Raw genomic sequence first — 26,205 nt, 5'->3', positions numbered from 1 at the left:
AAAACTGTCATTTTGATATGTGGTCAAAAAACTGAGCTTGATGAGTAGAACTTCTGGGATGATGGTTTTGAACACCGAGCTAAAGTCCACAAACAGGATCCTTGTGTAAGTCCCTTGGGAGTGGAAGTATTGCAGGATGTAGTGCAGCCCCATGGTGACTGCATCCTCCACGACTCACTTGTTGGCCCGGTAGGCAACCTGCAGAAGGTCCAGCAAGCAGGGGACCTGTAATGGGTGGGTCAACACCAGTCTCTCTAAGGACTTCATGACCACAGACGTAAGGACGATGGGCCTGTAGTCATTCAGTCCAATTGGTGGAGGGTTTTTTTAGGGACCAGGATGATGAAGTGTTGGAAGCAGCAGGGGGCTTCACACAGCTCCAGTGATCCGTTGAAGATCCTTGTGACGATGGGGGCCAGCTGTCCGGGCCCGGTGCCTTCCCGATCTTCTCTCTCTGGAAGAGCTGACGCACCTCCTCTTCACAGAGCGTCAGTACAGGTGGGGAGTCAGGGAGGAGACGATGGGTTATGGAAGGGGGTGCAGTTGGTTGTATGATGTCTGAGTTGGCGCGGGTGTGAGAGTGGTCTGATCAAACCTGCAGTAAAATAAATTCAAGTCATCAGCCAGTTGACAATTCTCTACAGTGTAGGGGGGGATGGGGGGGGTTCCTGTTGTTGGTAATGTCCTGCAGGCCTCTCCACACAGAAGTAGGATCATTAGCTGAAAACATGTTCTTCAGCTTTTTAGCCTAGCCCCTTTTGGCTACTCTGATCTCCTTTGTTAGTGTGTTGGTTGTGCTGGATCCTGTCTCTACGCCTGTACGCCTCCACCTTGGCCTGACGAACTGCCCAAGTTCAGCTGTCAACCAGGACTTATTGCTATTGAAGGTAGGGAAGGTTTTGGTGGGCACACACGTCTTCACAAAAGCTGGTGTAAGATGTCCGTGTCAGTAAGTTCGTCCAGGTCTGTAGATGCAGCCTGAAAAACACTCCAGTCGGTGCAGTCAAAGCAGGCCTGAAGCTCCGATTTAGACTCATCGGTCCATCTCCTAACATTTTTAACTACAGGCTTTGCAGATTTTAGTTTCTGTGTGTAGGTTGGGAAACGATGAACCAGGCAGGGATCATAGAGGCCCCGGGCTGCATGGGGGACAGAGCGATAGGCGTCCTTTGATATTGTGTAGCAATGATGCAGTGTAGTTTTGTCCCAGGTGGGACATTTAACATGCTGTCTGTACTTTGGCAGTATATGGCTGATTTTTGCTCGGTTAAAATCCCCAAGGACAGTGAGGCTGGCGGGGGGATCACATTCAGCACCCAGACAATCAGCACTGGCGCCCCAGGGATGTGTGCCCTCCCCTCTTCTCTTCTCCCTCTACACAAAAGACTGCATCTCAGGAGATCCATCTGTTTAAACTCCCCAAGTTTGCAGACGACACAGTACGTTATCCTGCTGAAAGAGGCCGCTGCCATCAGAGAACACCGTCACCACGAAGGGGTGTGCCTGGTCTGCAGCGGTGTGTAGGTAGGTGGTACGTGTCAAACTAACATCGACATGAATGCCAGCACCCAAGATTTCCCAGCAGAACATTGCCCAGAGCATCACACTGCCTCCACCGGCTTGCCTTCTCCCCATAATGCATCCTGGTGCCATCCTTTCCCCAGGTAAATGATGCATCCAGCTGCCCACATGATGTAAAAGAAAACGGGATTCATCAGACCAGGCCCCCTTCTTCCACTGTTCCATGGTCCAGTTCTGATGTTCATGTGCCCATTGTAGATGCTTTCAGTGGTGGACGGGGGTCATCATGGACACTCTGACCGGTCTGCAGCTCCACAGCCCCATGCTCAGCAAGCTGTGATGCTGCAGCAGTGTGTTCTGACACCTGTCTGTCATAGCCAGCATCAACGTCTTCAGCAGTTTGAGCTACAGCAGCTCTTCTGTGGGATCGGACCAGACGGGCTAGCCTTCACTCCCCACACACTTCCATGAAGCTTGGGCACCCGTGACCCTGTCGCCGGTTCACCGGTTGTCCTTCTTTGGACCACTTTTGGTAGGTACTGACCACACCGGGAACACCCCACAAGACCTGCCATTTTGGAGATGCTCTGGGCCAGTCGTCCAGCCAACACAATTTGGCCCTTGTCAAAGTCGCTCATACCCTTGCACTTGCCCGTGTTTCCTTTTTCCTGCTTCCCACCCCATCAACTTCAAGAACTGTTCACTTGCTCAACAAATAAGGAGCAAAATAATCCAGTAAGTCAAGTAAATTCTTTGAGAGAGTACAAGCCGGTTTCACATCAGCACATCAGATACAGCTGACATATGTGTGTGTGTGTGTATATATATACATATCCTGTAGTTTCAGTTCTAACATATTATCATCGATAAATCTAGCCAATCAATAAATCAATTTTATTGAACATATTAAAGAAAACATGTAAGCAATAAAGATAAATAATCATCGGCAACATATAAGCAACTCAAATAACGCCGACCATGTTCAAAAAGGGTAGCAAGAAGGGGTATACAGTATGCTGTATATAATGAGTATTGTATACATGCATATTCTACGTCCACCTACCTCACATATATAAAGTGTAGCGTCCACTCCCTACTCTTGTGTCTCTAGACGCCGTGGAAGTCACTAAACTAGGGAGGTGGGGCTACGGGTTCGTATACAAATACTATTCTGAATAAGCGTTAACTATATCCAGCAAAATTATGCTTAATGAACTCAACTTATTCTTCAGATGAAATAACTGGACCAGACAACCTCCTTATATAAACAAGTAATGTATTGAATTTAGGACTGTGAATAAAGCTGTGACAGCAGCAATGCAGACAGGCACAGAATTATTAGCCTTGTTCGAGTGCCACAAAAAATAAAATGCAAATAAAGAATAATGTGACTCCAGTGAGTAGTTGCACAACCGATACCTTGATGCATCCCAAGTATACCAGTGCTTTCGAGATGGGAAAATGATCGACTATATTGTAACGTGCATGGATACTAACGCGTCGGATTCTTTCAGTCGACTGGTTAACGTTGTCGCCCGCGGTGCGGGAGAGCCGGGTTCGCGTCCCGGCTGCGGCGGTTCCCGTACTTCCCCCTGAATTCGCTACAGTATATATAATTCTAAATGTAGCGAGAGTAGTGAGGGAAAGAATTTGTATAAAGCGAGACCAGGATTATGATAGTAGTATTATATCTATTTGGTGCACAATATGACACTAGCTGTGAGTATACCTCCAATAAAGCTAACTATCTATAGCTTTTAAATAGACTGGGCCTAATTACTTTGACTGTAAGCAGTACTACAGCAGATACTCTGCTTTAAATGGACCCCTAGGTCCGTTACCAACAGGACATCCTATCTTAGTAGTTGTAGACTACTACAGCAGATATTATGAGTACGAGATCATGCGATCCACCACGATAGAACTTCTAGAGAACATATTCAGCCACCACGGTCTACCTGTCTCTAGCAGGTCCGACTGTGGACCACAGTTCTTGTCATCACAGTTCCAGGAGTTCTGTCAAGACAGCACGTGAAAACAACGCCTAAATGGGCACAAGCAAACGGAGAAGTGGAGAGGCAAAACGCGTCGATCATGAAACGGATACGCATCGCACAGGCGGAGGGACTGGACTGGGGGAAGGAACTCCGGAGGTACGTCACCATCTACAGATCCATAGACCACTCCACCACGGGCAAGAGCCCAGCCGAAGTCTTGTTCAACAGAAAGCTGAGAGGAAAGCTGCCAGACATCAGTACACCTAGGAGTGACCTGGAGGCACGGGACACTGATGCAGAGCGAAAGGGGAAGTCCAAAATATACGCCGACGACCGACGCGGAGCCAAACCATCCCAAGTACAAGTGGGAGATGAAGTCCTTCTGAAACAGGACAAGGCAGATAAGTTCACGACAACTTTCAACCAGACACCACACACGGTAATCAGTAAGAACGGTAACAATGTGGTAGTCGAGTCACCCACAGGAGCTCAGTACTCCAGAAACACAACCCATGTCCAAAGGTACACACCAGCTGAGCTGACGTCATCACCTGCTGGAAAAGAAACGCAGACAACACTGAGTGAGAATGAAAACCAGGGACTTGAACACACAGAGAGGTCCACACCAGAGACACCCAGTCAGGGCTCATCATCCCCATGCAGACCTCTGACAGCACAGACAGGGAGACCTCGCCGAGAAATAAAGATGCCCCGGAGATTCATAGGTTTTGTTATGAAGTGAATTCAATGTGAGAATGCATACTGTAGCGAATTCGGGGGACAACGCAACCACAGGAGCTGCCGCACTACATCTATATCTGTACATAATAGTGTAATGTTGGTGGCACGGTGGCGCGGTGGTTAGCGCGGTCGCCTCACAGCAAGGTCCTGGGTTCGAGCCCCGGGGTAGTCCGACCTTGGGGGTCGTCCCTGGTCGTCCTCTGTGTGGAGTTTGCATGTTCTCCCCCTGTCTGCGTACACAGCGTACAACACATAATAATAAGCATAGCTGTGGCATCTCGTGTTTACAATCAGCTCTGCACAAAAAATAGAATAGAAGGGGAAAGAAAGACCCCAAACATATATGTCCCTGGGGAGTTATCCCATGTTGACTGCATCCTCCACTGACCTGTTTTCTCGGTAGGCAAACTGCAAGGGGTCGAGCAGGGGGCCTGGGATTTCCTTCAGGTCTCTTGAAGGATTTCTTGATCACAGACATTAGAGCAATGGGCCTGTAGTCATTTAATGATGTGATACGGGGTTTCTTGGGGACCAGGAGGATAGTGGAGCTCTTGAAGCAGGAGGGGACCTCACACAGATCCAGCGATCTGCTGAAGATCAGTGTGATTATGGGGGCCAGCTGGTCAGCACAGACTTAACGACAGGAGGGTGACACACCATCCGGGCCTGGTGGCTACCTGGTCTTCTGTCTCTGGAAGAGCTGGCACACGTCCTCAACACAGCTCCTAAGTGCGGGTTTGGGGTTCGGCGGGGAGGGGAGAGGGGCCGGTAGGGGGTGCAGCTGGTTGTGTGTTGTGGCTGGAGAGGTTGAGCAGTGTGAAAGTTTGCTTATCAAACCTGCAGTAAAACCCATTTAGATTGGCAGCCAGTTGATGGCCCTCTGCAGTGTGGGGGGATGGTCCCCTGTAGTTGGTAATGTCTTTCAAACCTCTCCAGACTGATGATGGGTCATCGGCGGAAAATCTGTTTTTCAACTTTTCAGAGTAGCACCTTTTTGCTACTCTGATCTCCTTTGTGAGTGTATTTCTGGCTTTGTTGTACCGGATCCTATCTCCACTCCTGTAGGCTTCCTCTTTGGCCTGACGAAGCTACCTGAATTTTGCTGTGAACCAGGGCTTATTGTTGTTAAAGGTACAGAAGGTTTTGGTGGGCACACACATGTCCTCACAAAAGCTGATGTAAGGTGTCACAGTGTCGCCGCTCTGGTGGCCGAGTGGAATAATCCGCCGTTCTTGCAGTCCGCTCGTCATGTGGCTGGGAGTTTCGTATCCCAGACTCGCCGTAACCGGTCATGGCCAGAGCGTCCACGGGGTAAGGCATTCATTAGGCCACCCTTACCCGAGGGATAGTGGGTGTAGATCGGTGTAGTGTTCGGGGACTCGTCGTTCTCCAGCGACTCCTCTGGCCCGCCCGGGCGCCTGCAGCCAAGCAACTGAAAGCGTTCTCCCTACGCCTCCTTCACGGCCTTAAGGTGATGCAATCCATGCGAGGCTTCAGCGTGTAAACTCGCGAGAGCAGCCGACACGAGTTTGAAGGAAGCTGGTGTTACGACTATCTCCTTCCTGTGCAAACGTGAGCAAGGAGAGTTATTCAACAAGAGTTCCGGCCATATGCCGTTGGGTTAATCGGGTGGGATAAGGGGAAAAACTAGAAATAAATTTATTTAAAAAAAAAGATGTCACAGTGTCAGTAAGTTCATCCAGGTCTGTAGATGCAGCCTCAAACACACTCCAGTCAGTGCAGTCGAGGCAGGCCTGGCGCTCCAGTTTTGACTCATTTGTCCATTTCCTCAGAGTTTTAACCACGGTCTTTGCAGATTTTGGTTTCTGCCTGTTAGGCTGGGATAAGATGAATCAGACAGTGATCAGAGAGGCCCAGGGCTGCACGGGGGACAGCGCCACAGGCGTTCTTTAATACTGTGTAGCAATGATCCAGAGTGTTTTAGTTTCTGATGGGAAATTCAACATGCTGTCTGTATTTTGGCAGTTCGTGGCTGAGGTTTGCTCTGATAAAATGCCCAAGGATGATGAGTAGGGAGTCTGGACATTTGCGCTCCGTGTTTGTAACTTGATCAGCCAGGTGTTTTAACACCTCTTTAACTCTTTGTAATTCTGGTATTTAACTGTTAACAAACTTGACTAAAGAAAAACACAAATGTGCCAAGTTGTGCTCTGAGAAGATCGAGGAATAAAGCGCAAGTAAATAAAAAGTGAAGAGAAGGGCATCCGGGTGGAATGGCGGTCCATTCTGTTGCCTACTAACATGGGGATCGGCGGTTCGAATCCCCGTGTTACTTCCGGCTTGGTCAGGCGTCCCTACATACACAATTGGCCGTGTCTGCGGGTGGGAAGCCGGATGTGGGTATGTGTCCTGCTCGCTGCACTAGCGCCTCCTCTGGTCAGTTGGGGCACCTGTTCGGGGGGTGGGGGGAACTGGGGGGAATAGCATGATCCTCCCACGCGCTACGTCCCCCTGATGAAACGCCTCGCTGTCAGGTGAAAAGAAGCGGCTGGTGACTCCACATGTATGGGAGGAGGCATGTGGTAGTCTGCAGCCCCCCCCACCCGGATCAGCAGAGGGGGTGGAGCAGCGACCGGGACGGCTGGAAAGAGTGGGGTAATTGGCCGGATACAATTGGGGAGGAAAGGGGGGGGGTCAAAAAAAGGGAAGAGAGAGAGAAAAGTCATCCTCTCCAAACCTCTTGTCTGGAGAAAAACACCTTGAAGAAATTGATGATGGAAATGACCAAAGAAAAGAAAATGTCGGGGGGGGGGGTGAAGAGAGGATAAAATTACATTGAAGATAAAGACGGTTCAAGAAGATTCAAAAGAATTTTTAAAAAAAGGACATTTATGACAAACATCTGTCTGAAGGAATAGATGGAAAGCTCATCTGGTACATTTATCTGTCAGCGGAAAAGAAGAACGTCTTACAGACTTCCACATGAGCTCAAGTCTGACCTTTAAAGTTTTACTTCTTTCCATCTCTGCCCTTCTGGAAATCCAGAATCACTACTGGTATTTAGCATTCCTCTGACTGACTGTCCATAATTATAAACCAACAGAATTACATCTCGGAACACGGACACAAAGAAAATGGAATAGGATAAAATCCTCTAACATTCATGTGGTTCATGTTTGTTTGAGTTAAGATGTTTTATTTTAGTCAAACAGACTAGTAATTCAAAACTAGCTTTTAATATTTAGTAATAAACCTGTTTTGTATGTATATGTATATCTATAACTGTTTTGTGTGACAGCAGCTTTTAGTTACACATCAGAAAAATCATTTTTGTTCCCAGAAGAATTGTCAATCACCTGCTCCTCTTGTCGTCTGCATGGCAAAGTCTTCTTTCCAAACTGACTGAGGCCACTACACTTTAAGACTGGCTGTAATTCAGAAAGACTCCATGTTTTTCTAATCAGGCATGATTCTGTCAATCAATGTTCAATCATAGATCAATAAATCTTTTTCACATCTGCCATTTTTCACTTGGCACGTAAGTTCCTACGGCTAATCCAACGGTCTGTGTTGTCCAGGGTACAGACTGAAAATGGAAAATGGCAGCAGGGCGGCTGATACACACAGGCGACATGAAGGCCTCAGCTTTCTAATCCCACATTAAAGGACTAACGGAGCCCAGAAGGCAGTAAATGGAGTTCAATGCCAAAGCAGGTTGACGCCTCAGAAAGGCTAAAAGGACTCACTTAGCAAGGAGGTGAAAGTGGAGCAGCATTTTTTTTTAATTTAGAAAAATATATGATGTGATGCAGCGTTAAGTCTTGTAACACCGATAAAGCGAGACCAAGCTATTCAACACATTTCACCAGGGTAAAAAAAAAACAAGGTGGTCAAACAAATGCGGACTGCATAAGCACAGCACTTTACCAGGCTGATTGAGAATGCTAAGGGGTATCGTTCTAATGCTTGGAAACAAATATGCACTTTGGGCAACCCTAAAGCTCAGAAACAAAGCTTTGAGTTTAAGATTGAAAACACAACTGCAGACCTTACAGAGATTGCAAATGGCTTTAATGACTTTTTTATCGATTCTGCAGATGAAGTTGCGAGAAATTTCAAGTCAGATCACTTGCTAGAAATGTTCAGTCAGTTCAACTAGAGAATAATATAACAGACTCAGACAGCTCTTTAAATATATATCAATATGACCAGTCGGGATACAGTACACAAAATCATCTAATTCACATGCTAAATATGCCTTTAATCTAGACACAGAATTCTTAAAGAGACACTCATCCACTCTTGCAGAACCGTTAACCAAACTCATAGACTTGTCTATAGCTATAGAAAGATTCCCTGATCTCTGGCAAACAGCCATGACTACCCCCATTTTCAAGTAAGGTGCAGCTCACCCTGGCTACAAATTACCAGCCAGTTCACCCCCCCCCCTTTTTTTATTATCACCAATGGAGGGTCTTGCACAAAAGAGGTTCTTGCACAACAATTAATGACATATTTGGAGGATAATATCGTGCACTCAAATCAACTTAGCGTCAGACCCAAGCATTCAATGGAACTAGCTAATTGCTATCTACTTGAAAATATCAACAACAACAAAAAACTGTTTGGCTAGGGGGAGTGTGTTTAGTTCAGTCTTTTTAGAGCTCAAAAAAGCATTTGATACAATCAATCATGGTGTGCTGCTGTCCAAATCAACCAAATTTAATTTCTCCTCTCAAAAAAAAAAACATGGTTTAATTCTTATTTGTGAAATAGCAGTCAACAGGTCACCACTGGTCATTCGAAATCTGATTGCCATGAAAGTAAAAAGGACACACTGCAAGGATAAGATCTTGGACCTTTGTTGTTTAGCTCATCTCAAGACATCTCTGAGTGTTGCAAAGGAATTGGGCAACAAATGTACGCTGATGATACCGCTTTATTTGTGGTGAAAAAACACCTACTATTGCTGCAGCTAAACCGACAGATTGGTGGGGGAAGGTTGCACACTGACTCGACACTTCCTTCCTAACACTGAATGTTAACAAAAAAGAAGAAGAAAAAACGTCTCTATGTGCTTCTTAATCAGAAAGCTGCCAATCACAGATGCTTTCAAAGTGAGGATAAAAGACAGTGAACTATAGACAGTACAAGAGTTTGAGTATCCTGGAATTGTTTTGGACACTCAGCTAAGGTTTGACAAACACATAAAAACGTAGGTAGAACTTTTAGGGCCAATTGTCAAACCATTAGACAAATCAGACACTGCTTACCATTTCATACAGCTCTAAAAGTTATGCATGCAATGATTTTTCCCCCATCTCTCATCTGTATAACCTCATGGTCTCAGGCATCAGCCTTTGCCAATAAACCATTAACGTCAATTTATAATCAAACTACCAACGTTCTGGCCAATGAACCACCGAGATTGCATCATATGCAATATTCTGAAGAAGTATAAACTTCTCAGTTTTGACAATTTCAGTAATTACTCCAACCACACCCCTACATTTAAATGTCTTCATCATCTCGCTCCACCTATTTTCAACACTTGCATAACTATACTGCCAGTAACACCCGAAATACATCAGAGAGAAATTGTAGAATTAGACACTAAGATTTCCTTTGCACAAACTGCCTCCTCAATTAAAGGCACAACCCTCTGGAATTCGCTACCTGCCAGTTCAAAGCAGATTCAGGATTTCAAAACTTTTCTACAATAATCAAGACCTGGTTAAAGCTTGGCCAGAACTGTGGTCATGACACCAACTAGTAATTCCCCATTTCCAGTACGGGCTTAAGCTAGTACTTGAACTCGGCCTACTGGTTCCTGTTGTTTCTTTGGGCTTTCCTGGGGCTGCATGCGGGTTTATCAGAGAACTTCAGCCCCCCCGGGGCCACGGCAGGAAGCCCCGGGGCTTAGGGTGGAAGTACGTCATACGCATGAACTACATTCCTTAACGTCTTGGCTACGTCCTGCGAATTTCACCGTTTGCGAATGCCGCCATTTTAAACATCGCTTCGCTAGCTACAAGCTAACGTTTGCTAGCTAGTTTGTTAACATTTCTTGCAAGTTTTTATAAAACAAAAAAATGGAAAATCCCGAATCTAGACAATACTGGACGACAGAGGAGACCCAAGCGCTACTGGCGATTCGGAAGCAGTCGGACGGCGCCGTGAGAAATGATGAGGTTGGTGAATTTTCCCGCTTCTTCCGTGTATTTAGTTTTGTAAACCAACTGGACGATGCATATCGCCACCTACTGTGCTGGAGGGCGAAACGCGTGTGACGCAGTAGGGCTAGGGAAGTGGGAAAACGACACCAACTGAAGATCTCGTGCTTAGGTTCCAGATCTAAATTCCAGCGCTTGAGTTCTAGGGCTTAAGTTCCGTAATGGAAAGCCGGTTCATGCTATGAGTGGTTTGTTTTTACATGTCTGTGTGTTTGTTTGGTTGTTGTCATGGATGGTTGTTGTTCTTGTTTATTACTATGTAAACTACTAATAAGACACGTTAGCCCCCCTAGCTAACGGGTCTGACCCTTTAGCCGAGCGGTTAGTGACGTCGCCTTGTGGGGCAGTACACCCCGTATCGAATCCCGCACCGGGCAAGAAAATAACCGGTTACATTGGCGGCAGCGGTGGGATCCGGAAGTGTGCAGATCCTCAGAAGTCTCTTCTGAGCGCGGGAAGAACAAAGCGCCAGGGCGCGCTTCCGGGGAAGGTGACGACTGTAAACTACTAATAAGACCCGTTATTAGCCGAGCGGTTAGTGATGTCGCCTTGTGGTGCAGTACACCTCGTATCGAATCCCGCACCGGGCAAGAAAATAACCGGTTCCAACTATATGCACTGATTTTAAACTGTAACGCAGAATTCTAATGATTTGCTTGAACTACCAATGCCCATCAAGGGACTGGTGTTTGAAATTAGCTCCAGCTATGTACACGTGTACAGCACATCGCACACTGCTCCTGCAACTGGCAATGTTCTTTGTACTTGTCCCTGACAAATAAACTAATAAATAATGATACAGCAGAGGGGGACATCAGATCAGAACTGCTCAAAGACATTTTCAGCTCCAAATCAGTGTGAATACAGACACGGCAGTACACAAAAAAAGACATTGTTTTACAAATATAGTTAATATAAAATGGTTTACAATCTCTCTATATGAAAAAGCTTCTTACTGCTGAAGTGCTTCGACACAATTTCTGCAGGTTTTTCTCAGATCAACAGCTAACGTGACGTCTATGGGCCTTCACATCATATTAGCGTTTAATGAAAAGGCTCGAAAGAGCACGAACTCATTGGCACGTGTAAAACTTCACCCCAGGTTAATATTTTTTATTCAACCCAATGGAATTATTGGAAATATGCCATGAATATACAAACGCTCTCTCTTTGGGTATCGTGTCACTGTCCATTTTGATCCAATTCTAATCCTGAAATTTTGAGTTCAGATACTTAACGTATTTATAGATGTCTATATACAGTTGTTGGTTTTGATAGTTTTATTGGTACGATACTAACGATGTTTCAGTCTCGTTTCGTGAGTGTTTCCAGATTCGCATATATAGAATGTCCCACATCTGTTATGGATAACATGTCACGGCCAACATATGGAATTTCAATCTATATGAGAACATATCTGACTTGTAGAAGCCAGGACGTGTGTCTCTCTGAGCCATTAGGTAACTCCTATCCACCACATCAAACAACAACAGTGTGACCGAGCCGCGAGGCAAAAAAAGGCCCTCCATTACATTTCTGCAACATTCCAGCGCTCCATACAAGTAGGAAACACAGGCAGCGTGCACTAAGAAGATTATTGATGCTCTGATGGAAATCTGCAGAGCTGGATGGACACAAATGGGGAGAATGAGGACATCTGCTCTGGAGACGACTACAGGGAGAACTATGCCCATCTCCTGTGCTTTTACACGGAGCCGACAAAAACAGTCATGATGCAATGTTATCAATGTTACATAATATTAATTAAACCTATATTAATTTGTGGTTGTTATATAACAAAAGGTGGGAGATCAAATATACGTTTTGATCACGGTGCCTCAATAATCCCCAGTTCAGACCAACACGTGCTCTATAAATATACAAACCAACTGTGCAGTACTTCTGTTATGTCCTGTATGGTACGGCTCAGCATAGCCTCGTTGTTTATGAGCCTGGAGGGAAGCTGCGTAGTAAATACACCAGCGATCTTTCTTTCTGTTCAGCTGAATTTTTGTGCATTGCTAAAGGTCAATGTTTGCCATGAAATAACAGAAACCAACAGAATCCATCTGCTACAAAGCAATCCATAAAAGATGAGCGAATGGTCTTCAGCACGGTAGGGTCAAATAACCTTCTATCAAAGCAGGATTTTTTCTTGTGTCATGTTTAGTCTCGTGTCACATGAGAAAGTCTATTCCAAATGAAGATACCGTGGCCATGTTTTCACCGCTCAGAAAATCCTGAACCACCTCCAGTGTTCTCACGTGTCGGAAACACTGAAGCCAAATACTGGCCGGCCATTCAACCCCAAGATGTACCACATGACAAGGAAGCCGAGCAGTGAGTGGTTTGCCTCTGACTTGTGACCTCTGACCCCTGCAGAGAGCTGTCCATCCTCGGGGTCGAGCGGAGTCGTCCCATTGCGGAGGCTCTCAGTCCCGTTGCCCATCTCCTCTCTGAGCTCCTGCTGGAGGAGTTTGGAAATGAGGCTGTTGAAGCGGTTCTCGGTGGTAGAGATGGTCTCTGAAGACACTGTAGTCATGTTCAGCTCCGCAGGGTCCAAACATGAACCGTTGCGCTTGGCAAAGATGACATCACTAAGGTCCATGCCCGCCACAGATGAGGGCGAGGCACAGGGGACATCCCGCACCAGCTTGTAGCTCTCCATCCACTCCTTCAGCCACTCCAGGGAACAGTCGCACTCCCAGGGGTTCCTGAAGAGATAGAGACGACCCAGGAAGTAGATGGGCTGGAAGACGGGAAAGGGAAGGCTGGTGAGGTTGTTGCTGTTAAGGTGGAGCGTGATAAGACTGGTCAAGTTCTCAAAAGAGCCCTCCTCGATGTAGGTCAGCCGGTTCCTGTCCAGGTAGAGGATCTCCAGCTCCACTAGGTCACTGAACCAGGTCCGTGACACGTTGGTCAGCTGGTTCCCACCCAGGTTGAGCATCTTGAGGCGGCTGAGGCCTTTAAAAGACATCCGGGGCAGGTCATACAGCAGATTGTCATTCAGGTAGAAGTTCTCCAGCCGCACCAGGTCCTGAAAGGCCTGGTCGTGAATGACATTGATGCGATTCTCCTGGAGGTTCAAGTACCTGTAATGAAATAACGAAAAGAGCGAGAAGGTTACATATCAAAAGCCGAAGGAGAGAAACAAGCCAGCATTTGCTAGCTGTCATTTAGATACTGAAAGGGGTCTACATAGCAGCTATGTCAAGACCAACTTACTTAGCCCACACCAGCTTAGCCTAGCCTACTTTTCACTCAAGCAATTAACTGAAATAAATGAAAAATGGTTCTTTATCTCTTTACCATATTCAAGATTAAATTTATGCATTTTACAAAATATCCATAATATCACATTGAGAGCAATCTACAATGCGACAAGAAAGTGTGTTGCCATAAACGTCTAGCAAACTTTTACTTTTCATCCATATATTGCTTGGTTTTAGTCTAGACACCAATATGTTTTTGTTTTTTTTTACCATAATTTCACCCAACAACTGCTGTCTACACTAACATGCACACCAGTATCCCGGTTATGATTTTTAGTCCAACTTTGTTCATATTCAGGATATGATTTTTACATGGAACAAAGAGTTATTTCTACACCTACTGTACCTATTTCTGTCCCTAACTGTAAGCCTACTTTATGATACAGGCCTCGTTTATTCAGCTAGCGTATTCAGGTATCTCAAAACCAGGATCAGGGCTTATCCAGGGTCCCCCCCCTTTTTTTCTCCCCAATTGTATCCGGCCAATTACCCCACTCTTCCGAGCCATCCCAGTCGCTGCTCCACCCCCTCTGCAGACTAACCACATGCCTCCTCCGACACATGTGGAGTCGCCAGCCGCTTCTTTTCACCTGACAGTGAGGAGTTTCACCGGGAGGACGTAGCATGTGGGAGGATCACGCTATTCCCCCTAGTTCGCCCTTCCCCTACCGGAACAGGCGCCCCGTCCAACCAGAGGAGGCGCTAGTGCAGCGATCAGGACACATACCCACATCCGGCTTCCCACCCGCAGACACGGCCAATTGTGTTTGTAGGGACGCCCGACCAAGCCGGAGGAAGCTTATCCAGGTTTATGTAACCAGGATATACAAGCACAAGCACATGAACAGGATACTGCAAAAACCTGATCATAACCAGGACACTAGTGTTCATGTACAAGAGACAGAGGGACAGAGTTTGACATTGGGTAAGACATTTTTTTTTGTTTCTTTTCTCATACTTCCTTTCCGCTGTGACTTACTTGATGCTCCCAAGGCCCAGTAAAGAGTTGTAGGCCACAGCTTCTATCTTGTTCCTCTCCAGGTAGATGTGGGTCAGGTTCTCCATCCCTCGAATGGCTCCGGGAACCCGGCGGAAGTTGTTCTGGAAGCAGAGCAGCTCTCTGAGGGCCGTCTGTTCCAGGAAGATCCGGTCGGGGATGTTGAAGAGGTTACAGTCGGAAAGGTCCAGACGAACCAGCCTCTTCAGGCCGGTGAAGGTGCGAGTGTGCAGGTAACTGATGTACTCGTTATGGGCCATCTTCAGCTCCACCAGATTGGGAAGGCCCTGTTGTGGGGACACAGCTTTTTTATTGGTTCTGTCACTGAAGTATCCGATCAGTAGTTTTCAATTAATTCACTTATGCTCATGGTGGAAGTTGAAATTACTTCACTAGTTGGTTCCTCAACTCACCTAGGCACAACTCTTAAGAATGTAACGAATTCTACCAAAGCATTTGAGTATATTTGTCTTTCTCATGGTACTTCTTTTAGTATCCGAGTATCAGGGGTTACGTTTCGTAGACTCCTTCCATTTTACGCCTGAGCATGCAGTTTAAAGGTACACTGAATGGCGAGTTTAGCCTAGCTTAGCTCAATTGCTGGATTTCTACCAGGGTCAATAGCAGCTCTTAAAAGAAGGGGACCGCACCTTCCCCGAAGCTGATCGTCACTGTGATTTGAACTCTTAATCCCAGTGTTAGCACTTTTCATTAACCAACGTTTTCACAGAATGCTAAAAATAAGATTATGGTTTTGAATTATTTCCCATAATCCACTAATGCATCTTCTTCCTCTAGAGGAGAAACCAGACACATGTTATGGAAGACTGTGTATGACACTTAAGTGTAGAGTAGTTTGCGCTACATTAGACTGCCTGTGTTAGCTTTGGTCCCAGGATCCATGTTTACAAGGGTGGGAACTGTGTACTGCTGAGCTGACTGCACGCCAGCCACAGGTGTAGCCACGGCTACACCTGGTATCCTGTCCTGCTACGCCTGGTTTGTGGTCCCAACTGTCAGAGAGAAGGAGACACCTGGGGAAATCACAGATTTCAGCTTTTTTAACAGTTCTAGAAAGGCCTGATGGGAAAGCAGACCTTGAAGGCTCCGGGTGTGATGAAGGAGATGTTGTTGTGGTCCAGGGAAAGCGACCTGAGGGAGGGCAGAGTACCGAAGGCTCGCTCCGACAGGAACTTGAGTCGGTTCTTGTCCAGGTTGATGGACGACGCCTCGCACGGGAACTCTCTCGGCAGCTCGGACAGGCCGGAGCGGTCACACAACACACTGCAGCTCTTTTCCTGGGTGCACGAACAGGAAGCCGGACACATCCGCACGCACGCCCAGAGGGCCACGGCAGCCTGCGGCAGCAGCCACAGCACGGAGACTGGGAGGGAGAGAGTATCGATTGATCAGTCAATCAAACATCTGATCAATCAGTCACCCAATCATTTCATCAATCACTTTATGTCTTGACTGTGTTCGAAAAACACAAGAGACCACCACGTCACACATTAAAAGCAGCACACACAACATCCACAGACTGCAGACACTCACAAGGGGGAAGAAACCCTTCCTGTGATGGAGGACGTGTGTTCAACTCATCTTGCTTGTCGCTCTGCTGTATTTCTGTTGAGCTTGTTTGTGTTTTCATGACGTATTTGTATTATTTTACAATGCATTGCTGCTCAGGGTCTAATATATTTTGTTATGTTACAGAGCTGTGGCCTCCATCGCCCGACGAACTGCAACTGAAGCCGCTGCACTATCAACGACTGTGTGCAATAATGCCATGCACTACTGCGAACTTTAAAAGCCGCTGCCATCTTTTATTGTCTCTTTACCATTTTCTGCTACCTCGCTTGTTCATACTAAATGTTGTTTGTGCTTGTTTTTATCCTTTTTTAATCGTTTACCTTGTCTAGTGCTGCTGGGTTGAGAGTCACCACATGCCATTTCATTGTGTGCGCACAGTGACAATAAAGTATCTTCTCTTCTCTTCTCAGATTTGTTGTAAAGTTAACTGGGCTGGACTAGACTGAACTGGACTGAACTGGACTGAAATGGATTGAAGTGAACTGAACTGGACTGGACTGGACTGAAGTGAGCTGAACTGAACTGGACTGAACTGGACTGAACTGAACGGAACTGGACTGGACTGAACTGAAATGGACTGAACTGGGCTAAACTGAACTGAATTGAATTGAACTGGACTGGACTGAAAGTGAACTGAAGTGGACTGGACTGAAGTGGACTGGACTGAACTGAACTGAAATGGACTGAACTGAACTGAACTGAACTGAACTGGACTGAACTGAACTAAACTGAACTGGACTGGACTGGACTGAACTGAACTGAATTGGGCTGAAATGGACTGAAGTGAAGTGAACTGGACTGGACTGGACTGAAGTGAGCTGAACTGAACTGGAGTGGACTGAACTGAACTGGACTGAACTTAACTGAACTGAACGGAACTGGACTGGACTGAACTGAAATGGACTGAACTGAACTGGGTTAAACTGAACTGAATTGAACTGGACTGGACTGAAAGTGAACTGAAGTGGACTGGATTGAACTGAACTGAACTGAACTCGACTGAACTGGACTGAAGTGAACTGAAATGGACTGGACTGAAGTGAACTGGACTGAAGTAAACTGAACTGAAATGGACTGAACTGGACTGGACTGAACTGAACTGGTTTAAACTGAACTGAATTGAACTAGACTGGACTGAAAGTGAACTGAAGTGGACTGGATTGAACTGAAGTGGACTGAACTGAACTGAGCTGGACTGAAGTGAACTGAAATGGACTGAATTGAACTGAACTGAACTGAAATGGACTGAACTGAACTGAACTGGACTGGGCTGAACTGAATTGAACTGAACTGAACTGAAATGGACTGAACTGAATTGAACTGAACTGAAATGGACTGAACTGAATTGAACTGAACTGAACTGAAATGGACTGAACTGAACTAAACTGAACTGGACTGAACTGAACTGGACTGGGCTAAACTGAACTAAACTGAACTGGACTGGACTGAACTGGACTGGACTGAACTGAACTGGGCTGAACTGAAGTGGACTGAAGTGACTTGTGCGTTGGAACATAAACCACTGGCGTTCAGGGACTGAGCTGGACAAACGGCAGCATTCAGAATCGGCGCGGTCTGTGTATTTGTGATGTTCTGCACGGACAACACAATGCGAAACGGACAAAACGTGAGTTGGCGCGAGGCTGAGTGCTGATTTCACAGCGCGGGCCGTTTCACTCTTAGTAGGATCCAAACCAACCAATGACACAGAGACGGACGGAGGCCCGCCATCCGCCTTCCACGCTGCCCGGCAGGAACAGCCCTCCTGACGGATGTGTTTTACTCCCAGAAATCCAGATTCATCCAGATTCAACCACCTCCTGGTGGGATTCCTCCTCTGTGTCGGGCGGTTCTACACAAGGCAGCAAAAGTAGTTTGCCCAATAAAAGGAGAAGGTTTTCCAGAAGGTATTCAGGGCGGGGAACACCTTTCCACGCAACTCTCAGGGCGGGGAACACCTTTCCACGCAGCTCTCAGGGCGGGGAACACCTTTCCACGCAACTCTCAGGGCGGGGAACACCTTTCCACGCAACTCTCAGGACGGGGAACACCTTTCCACGCAACTCTCAGGGCGGGGAACACCTTTCCACGCAATTCTCAGGACGGGGAACACCTTTCCACGCAACTCTCAGGGCGGGGAACACCTTTCCACGCAATTCTCAGGACGGGGAACACCTTTCCACGCAACTCTCAGGGCGGGGAACACCTTTCCACGCAACTCTCAGGGCGGGGAACACCTTTCCACGCAACTCTCAGGACGGGGAACACCTTTCCACGCAATTCTCAGGACGGGGAACACCTTTCCACGCAACTCTCAGGGCGGGGAACACCTTTCCACGCAACTCTCAGGGCGGGGAACACCTTTCCACGCAACTCTCAGGGCGGGGAACACCTTTCCACGCAACTCTCAGGGCGGGGAACACCTTTCCACGCAACTCTCAGGACGGGGAACACCTTTCCACGTAACTCTCAGGACGGGAAACACCTTTCCACGCAACTCTCAGGACGGGGAACACCTTTCCACGCAACTCTCAGGGCGGGGAACACCTTTCCACGCAACTCTCAGGACGGGAAACACCTTTCCACGCAACTCTCAGGGCGGGGAACACCTTTCCACGTAACTCTCAGGACGGGAAACACCTTTCCACGCAACTCTCAGGACGGGGAACACCTTTCCACGTAACTCTCAGGACGGGAAACACCTTTCCACGCAACTCTCAGGACGGGGAACACCTTTCCACGCAACTCTCAGGACGGGGAACACCTTTCCACGCAACTCTCAGGACGGGGAACACCTTTCCACGCAACTCTCAGGACGGGGAACACCTTTCCACGCAACTCTCGGGATGGGGAACACCTTTCCACGCAACTCTCAGGACGGGGAACACCTTTCCACGCAACTCTCGGGATGGGGAACACCTTTCCACGCAACTCTCAGGACGGGGAACACCTTTCCACGCAACTCTCAGGGCGGGGAACACCTTTCCACGCAACTCTCTCTCACACGGCTGCTGAGCAGGATCTGACCGCCTGCAGCTGCAAGTTTCAGGACAACACTTTCATTCTGTGACCCACATAGTCACCAAGCACATCAACACACAGACAGGACCTCCAAATCTCACACACACACACACACACACACACACACACACACACAAAACACTCACACACACACACACACACATATATATGGAGAGCCAGACACACACAAACACACAAAACACACACACACACACACACACACATATATGGAGAGTCAGAAATGCACACAAACACACAAAACACACACTTTCTTACACAAACACACAAACTTAGTAGCACACACAGCGATGAATTCTCACGCTCACACAAACTACACAGAGGCAACATGCCCTCCTATTGAATAACGCAAATACACAAGCACACACACACACACACACACACACACACACACACACACACACACAGATTAAAGTCATGTTGTATGCGGGGGGGGGGCGCCCGGGTAGTGTAGGGGTCTATTCTGTTGCCTACCGACACGGGGATCGCCAGTTCGAATCCCTGTGTTACCCCCGGCTTGATACAGACACAATCGGCCGTGTCTTCGGGTCGGAAGCCGGATGTGTGTGTGTGTGTGTGTGAAATATGATGAACTATTTACAGCTCGAAGGATGTCAACTGCCACCGAGCGGCTTCCCAGCCGAGTCTGACGCGGTGAGATGACGTCACATCCTGTTTGTCGGCGCCGCCTGCAGCCGTCGTACTGATTGTGACGCAGCGTAAAGCTTTTAAGCTCGGTCCAGTTTTAAATACATTCTCTCAGAAAGTAGGTCGAAGGGGCAGTTAGTCGGTGGTGGGGTAACGCATTTTTGGTGGCGAGAAAGATTTAAATGAAACTGTAAACTACTAATAAGACACGTTAGCCCCCTAGCTAACGGGTCGGACCCTTTAGCCGAGCGGTTAGTGACGTCGCCTTGTGGTGCGGTCCACCGTGTATCGAATCCCGCACCGGGCAGGAAATGAACCGGTTACACAATGAACAGAAACTGAAAAAAGTCTCGACAGTTTTGTGTGTCGATTTTATTGTCAGGTTGGTTTTACTGGACAGCTCTATTCCGGTAGAAACCACCGGAGGAAAGGCTTGGATGCCGCCATGGCGGTTCAGATCACTGTTCCGAGAGAGAAAACTGCCCGTCAAACTTTTCTATCTGTCCGTCAAAACGGACAAAATGGCGCCCTGACAAACACGCGTTCTGTTTTCCCTACAGGCGGATGAAGATGGCGGAGGGCATGATGAAGACGTGATGAATATGGCGGGAGGACGTGATGAAGATGGCGCGATGACGCTGGAGGAGGGCGTGATGAAGATGGCGTGATGAAGATGTAGGAAGACGTGATGAAGATGGAGGAGGGCGTGATGAAGACGGAGGAGGACGTGATAAGGATGGAGGAGGACGTGATGAAGATGGAGGAGGGCGTGATGAAGTGGTGATTTGATGTTGGGGGATGGAGGAGTTTTATGTGGAGGGTAAACCGCCTCTTCCCCGGCGTGTTGAAGTAATGGCGTGATGACGCTGGAGGAGGGCGTGATGAAGATGGAGGAGGGCTTGATGAAGACGGAGGAGGGCGTGATGAAGACGGAGGAGGGCGTGATGAAGACGGAGGAGGACGTGATAAAGACGGAAGAGGGCGTGATGAAGATGGAGGAGGGCGTGATGAAGATGGAGGAGGGCGTGATGAAAATGGCGTGATGAAGACGGAGGAGGGCGTGATGAAGACGGAGGAGGACGTGATAAAGACGGAAGAGGACGTGATGAAGATGGAGGAGGGCGTGATGAGGTGGTGATTTGATGTTGGGGGATGGAGGAGTTTTATGTGGAGGGTAAACCGCCTCTTCCCCGGCGTGCTGAAGTAATGGCGTGATGAAGGAGGAACAGCTTATATCCCCGTCATGTTGTGAAGACGACGCGACAGGCGACGCTCTACTCGGAGCGTCGTCCATTGAATCAACAACCCAGCGTACTACCTTCACTCACGTGACTCGGCTAAGGCGTTTAACAGGACTGTTGACTGGGTCTCCTCACGTGCAGGTAATGCAAGACGTTGAGTCACGACCCTGCCTACTTCTTCACTACAATAGCCTACAACAACTGGATATAGTTGTGCGTCTGTCATGGCTGCCGTCAGTTAACGCCGCCTGCAGAGGGTCGTGTAGCAGAGGGTTGTGAGTAGCAGAGGGTCGTGTAGCAGAGGGTTGTGAGTAGCAGAGGGTCGTGTAGCATCCGCCAGCTGATTTGCTATCTCTGACGACCTTCGCATATCTGCCATGGTCGGTGGTTTTATTGTGCTCTTTTAAATCGTCCAGCCCACCACGTTGGACGGAAGTGTCGCATCTGGCGTGCTCACAATACGCATGAGAATCCACGTGGCGTGATAAAGGAGAGCGGTTTAGCGCGCTCATCTCTAAACCTTTGGTGGCGACTTCTCACTTTGTTTCAGTTAGACGCCGTCGTCACTGGCACTGCATTTAATTTTCTCGGTAAACTCACGCAGGTTCTTCTTCTTCTTCTCCCCCCGCAGGTTCTTCTTCTTCTTCTCCCCGTAGGTTCTTCCTTCTTCTTCTACCCCCGCAGGTTCCTCTTCTTTTTTTCCCCGCAGGTTCTTCTTCTTCTCCCCCCGTAGGTTCTTCCTTCTTCTTCTCCCCCCGCAGGTTCCTCTTCCTTCCCCCCCCCCGCAGGTTCTTCTTCTTCTCCCCCCCCCCGCAGATTCTTCTTCTTCTCCCCCCGCAGGTTCTTCTTCTTTTCCTCCCCGCAGGTTCTTCTTCTTCTCCCCCCCGCTGATTCTTCTTCTTTCCCCCCCCGCAGGTTCTTCTTCTTCTTTCCCCCCCCCGCAGGTTCTTCTTCTTCTCCCCCCCCCGTAGGTTCTTTCTTCTTCTTCTACCCCCGCAGGTTCCTCTTCTTTTTCCCCCGCAGGTTCTTCTTCTTCTTCTTCTCCCCCCGCAGGTTCCTCTTCTTCTCCCCCCGCAGGTCCTTCTTCTTCTTTTCCCCCCCGCAGGTTCTTCTTCTTCTCCCCCCGTAGATTCTTCCTTCTTCTTCTACCCCCGCAGGTTCCCCCCCCCCACATGTTCTTCTTCTTCTTCTTCTACCCCCGCGGGTTCCTTTTTTCTTTTTTTCCCCCGCAGGTTCTTCTTCTTCTTCTCCCCCCGCAGGTTCCCCCCCCGCATGTTCTTCTCCCCCCCCCGCAGGTCCCCCCCCGCAGGTTCTTCTTCTTGCCACAGAGAAAAAGACGCTTACGTTGCAGCTGTTATTGAACTCTCGCGATCGTGATTAGTCCCGCCTATTTCGGCTTCTCATTGGATACCCAAGTTAAACTCTGCCGTCGGACTGGTAGATAACTCGGGGGTCCAGAAAAACCCGGCACCGTGGCAGAGAGTCACACCCGCAGCTACTACGGGTAAACCGGAACAGCTGGCACCACCGCCTCCTCTGAGAACTGTGGGGTCGCCAGCCGCTTCTTTTCACCTGACAGTGAGGAGTTTCGCCAGGGGGACGCAACGCAGGGGAGGATCACGCTATAGCTCGTTTGCATATGACGCGCGAACGGTAGGTGGAGGGCAGGAAGTGCTTTTCTACAGAGGAAGCGTTATGACACACTGGGGTAATGCTGGTGTGGGCCGTGACAAAGGTAAGGGTCCTGCCCAACATGTCTTACTTTCTCTTTATTATACCTTCCTCTCATAATATCGTCTCAACTAGCACGCTTCGGGTTTTCCTCCATCTCGTCCATTCTGCTTTTCACTTCCGGCCCTCCATTTGAGTCTCGCGCGTCATCGGAATCACGTGACTGCAAACAAGCTCTTCCCCCCCGAGCAGGCGCCCCGACCGACCAGAGGGGGCGCTAGTGCAGCGACCAGGACACACACCCACACGGCCAATCGTGTCTGCGGGGACGCCCGACCAAGCCGGAGGTAATACAGGGATTCGAACCGGCGATCCCCCGTGTTGGTTGGCAACACAATAGATCCGCCGCGCCACCCGGACGCCCCGTTCAGGAGCAGTTCTGCTGTCACTGCACCGGCCTGACTGCTCATTATGTAAACCAGTTCAGACTGAGCCCTGACCCGCCAGAGGGCCGCGGCAGGAGGTCGCTGGACGTCACAGTGAATATCTTTTGTTTGGATACAGAGGGAGAAAAGGAAGTGTGGTACTCTGGAAATACTTTGGCGTCAATGCAACCACAGCGTTCCAACATGTCCCTAAGATAATGTTTAACGTCGACATGCCTGATCATTAGTGGGCCACGAGTGAGGGCTGGACAGGGGGCAGCAGGGAGGATTAGTCGCCGTCTCTCTTTTCTGACAGGTCAAGAATCTATCGCTCATTTCACGACCCAGACTATTTGGTGGGTCAGACTGTCTCCACACGTGTAGGTGGGTCGCGGCACGAAAATGTTGGGGAGCTCCTGATTCCGACTGAAAAACAAAGCGAGCCTCCCCTGTCTTCAGCCGTTCAGCTGTGGGAGGCCCTGGAGGACTCGGACTCGGACTCGGACTCACCGGTGAAGGCGGTGACAGTCATGTCTGCCGTGTCTCATCTGGAACATGCCAGAATCAAAGCAGATCTGAAATGACCCAACAAACATCATGAACCTTTTATCAGGGAAAAACACCGAGAGGCCGGTTTCTGAAATGTCTTAAATTTCGTATAGAAATATTTAGACTAAAAAACTACAAGTCGTTTAAAAAAGAATCTAGGATTCTGGCATTTGTGTGGTTGTGACTTGTAAAACGGATGCTTAAATTAAAGAGAAGAAACATTCTTACTTGATTTCTCCAGATGATCGAGTCCATGTGTGGTGAAATTCAGCATCCGGGTATTCGAACACATTCTGCACAGCCCAGCATCTCAGTCTGCACAGCCCAGCATCAGTCTGCATAGTCCAGCGTCTCAGTCTGCACAGCCCAGCATCTCAGTCTGCACAGCCCAGCGTCTCAGTCTGCACAGTCCAGCGTCTCAGTCTGCACAGCCCAGCATCTCAGTCTGCACAGTCCAGCGTCTCAGTCTGCACAGTCCAGCATCAGTCTGCACAGTCCAGCGTCTCAGTCTGCACGACCCAGCATCTCAGTCTGCACAGCCCAGCATCTCAGTCTGCACAGTCCAGCATCAGTCTGCACAGTCCAGCGTCTCAGTCTGCACAGCCCAGCGTCTCAGTCTGCACAGTCCAGCATCAGTCTGCACAGTCCAGCGTCTCAGTCTGCACAGCCCAGCGTCTCAGTCTGCACAGCCCAGCATCTCAGTCTGCACAGCCCAGCATCAGTCTGCACTGCCCAGCATCAGTCTGCACTGCCCAGCATCAGTCTGCACAGCCCAGCGTCTCAGTCTGCACAGCCCAGCATCTCAGTCTGCACGACCCAGCATCAGTCTGCACTGCCCAGCATCAGTCTGCACAGTCCAGCGTCTCAGTCTGCACAGCCCAGCGTCTCAGTCTGCACAGCCCAGCATCTCAGTCTGCACAGCCCAGCATCTCAGTCTGCACAGCCCAGCGTCTCAGTCTGCACAGCCCAGCATCTCAGTCTGCACAGCCCAGCGTCTCAGTCTGCACAGCCCAGCATCAGTCTGCACAGCCCAGCATCAGTCTGCACAGCCCAGCATCAGTCTGCACAGCCCAGCATCAGTCTGCACAGTCCAGCGTCTCAGTCTGCACAGCCCAGCGTCTCAGTCTGCACAGCCCAGCGTCTCAGTCTGTACCGCCCAGCATCTCAGTCTGCACAGCCCAGCATCAGTCTGCACAGCCCAGCATCTCAGTCTGTACCGCCCAGCATCTCAGTCTGCACAGCCCAGCGTCTCAGTCTGTACCGCCCAGCATCTCAGTCTGCACCGCCCAGCATCTCAGTCTGTACCGCCCAGCATCTCAGTCTGCACAGCCCAGCGTCTCAGTCTGTACCGCCCAGCGTCTCAGTCTGTACCGCCCAGCATCTCAGTCTGCACAGCCCAGCGTCTCAGTCTGCACCGCCCAGCATCTCAGTCTGCACCGCCCAGCATCTCAGTCTGCACAGCCCAGCGTCTCAGTCTGCACAGTCCAGCGTCTCAGTCTGCACAGCCCAGACAGGACTCATCACTCTCTAGAGCTGTGCGCCTCACTGGCCTCATGTGAAACACAACAGGAGTGTGTGTGTGACACACACACACACACACACACACACACACACACACACACACACACACACACACACAGTATCCCAAAAGCCATCTCTTAATGGCAGCCAAATCCCCTGGATGGAAAGTGCGATGGAGGGAGATGGGCGGCTGGGAGGATTAGAGAGGCAAAGCGGCACTCTCACCTCAGTCAACACCAGATGCAGCTCTTATTTAGACACACGGACCACTCGGATTACAGTCTCCAACCCGCGCACGCACGCACACACACACACACACGAGCGCGCGCAGAGGGTGGAGGGATGGGCACGGGGGAAAGTCGGAGTCTGCAGAGCTGCAGATGAGTCGACGCGGATCAGGGGGCCATTAGCGCCGTCATCTGATCAGAAAGTAGACCATCGATTTGATTCGTTGATGAGATGAACGTGAGGTTCAGCTGCAGTTCGGAAGCGGGTCGGTCCAGTTTAATATTCGGCAGCCATCATCCGTCTAAGAGACCGATTACAGTGACTTAGTCTGGCCGACCCAACTTCCACGTCCCGTGGACCTCATTCTCAAATGGACTCTGAAATTATGTAATTGTGTTTTGGGTTGTGTGACAAGCGGTGGTTACGAAACCGACTCAACACGTAAGAAACCCAGAATACGTTGAAACGTCAAAACGGGACAAAAGAGCGTGCGGGGCGGGGCGGGGCGGTCTATTCCGTTGCCTAGCAACACGGGGATCGGCGGTTCGAATCCCCGTGTTACCTGCGG

General features: G+C 48.9%; 1 protein-coding gene across 1 annotated transcript; it reads right to left on the bottom strand.

The window, feature by feature from the left end:
• Positions 1 to 12,713: 12,713 nt before the first annotated feature.
• nyx (nyctalopin) lies at positions 12,714 to 24,222 on the bottom strand. Its single transcript, XM_056288961.1, has 5 exons — positions 24,117 to 24,222; positions 23,850 to 23,914; positions 15,820 to 16,106; positions 14,705 to 15,009; positions 12,714 to 13,545 (listed from the first exon to the last, which is right to left on the bottom strand). The coding sequence occupies exons 2-5, from the start codon at positions 23,869 to 23,871 to the stop codon at positions 12,714 to 12,716; spliced, it is 1,446 nt and encodes a 481-aa protein (XP_056144936.1). The 5' UTR covers positions 23,872 to 23,914; positions 24,117 to 24,222.
• Positions 24,223 to 26,205: the final 1,983 nt, after the last annotated feature.

This window comes from Lampris incognitus, chromosome 11, assembly GCF_029633865.1.
Source record: "Lampris incognitus isolate fLamInc1 chromosome 11, fLamInc1.hap2, whole genome shotgun sequence".
Classification (NCBI taxonomy): Eukaryota; Metazoa; Chordata; class Actinopteri; order Lampriformes; family Lampridae; genus Lampris; species Lampris incognitus.
Note: the sequence above shows the minus strand (reverse complement) of the source record. Positions and strands in the feature narration are given on the sequence as shown.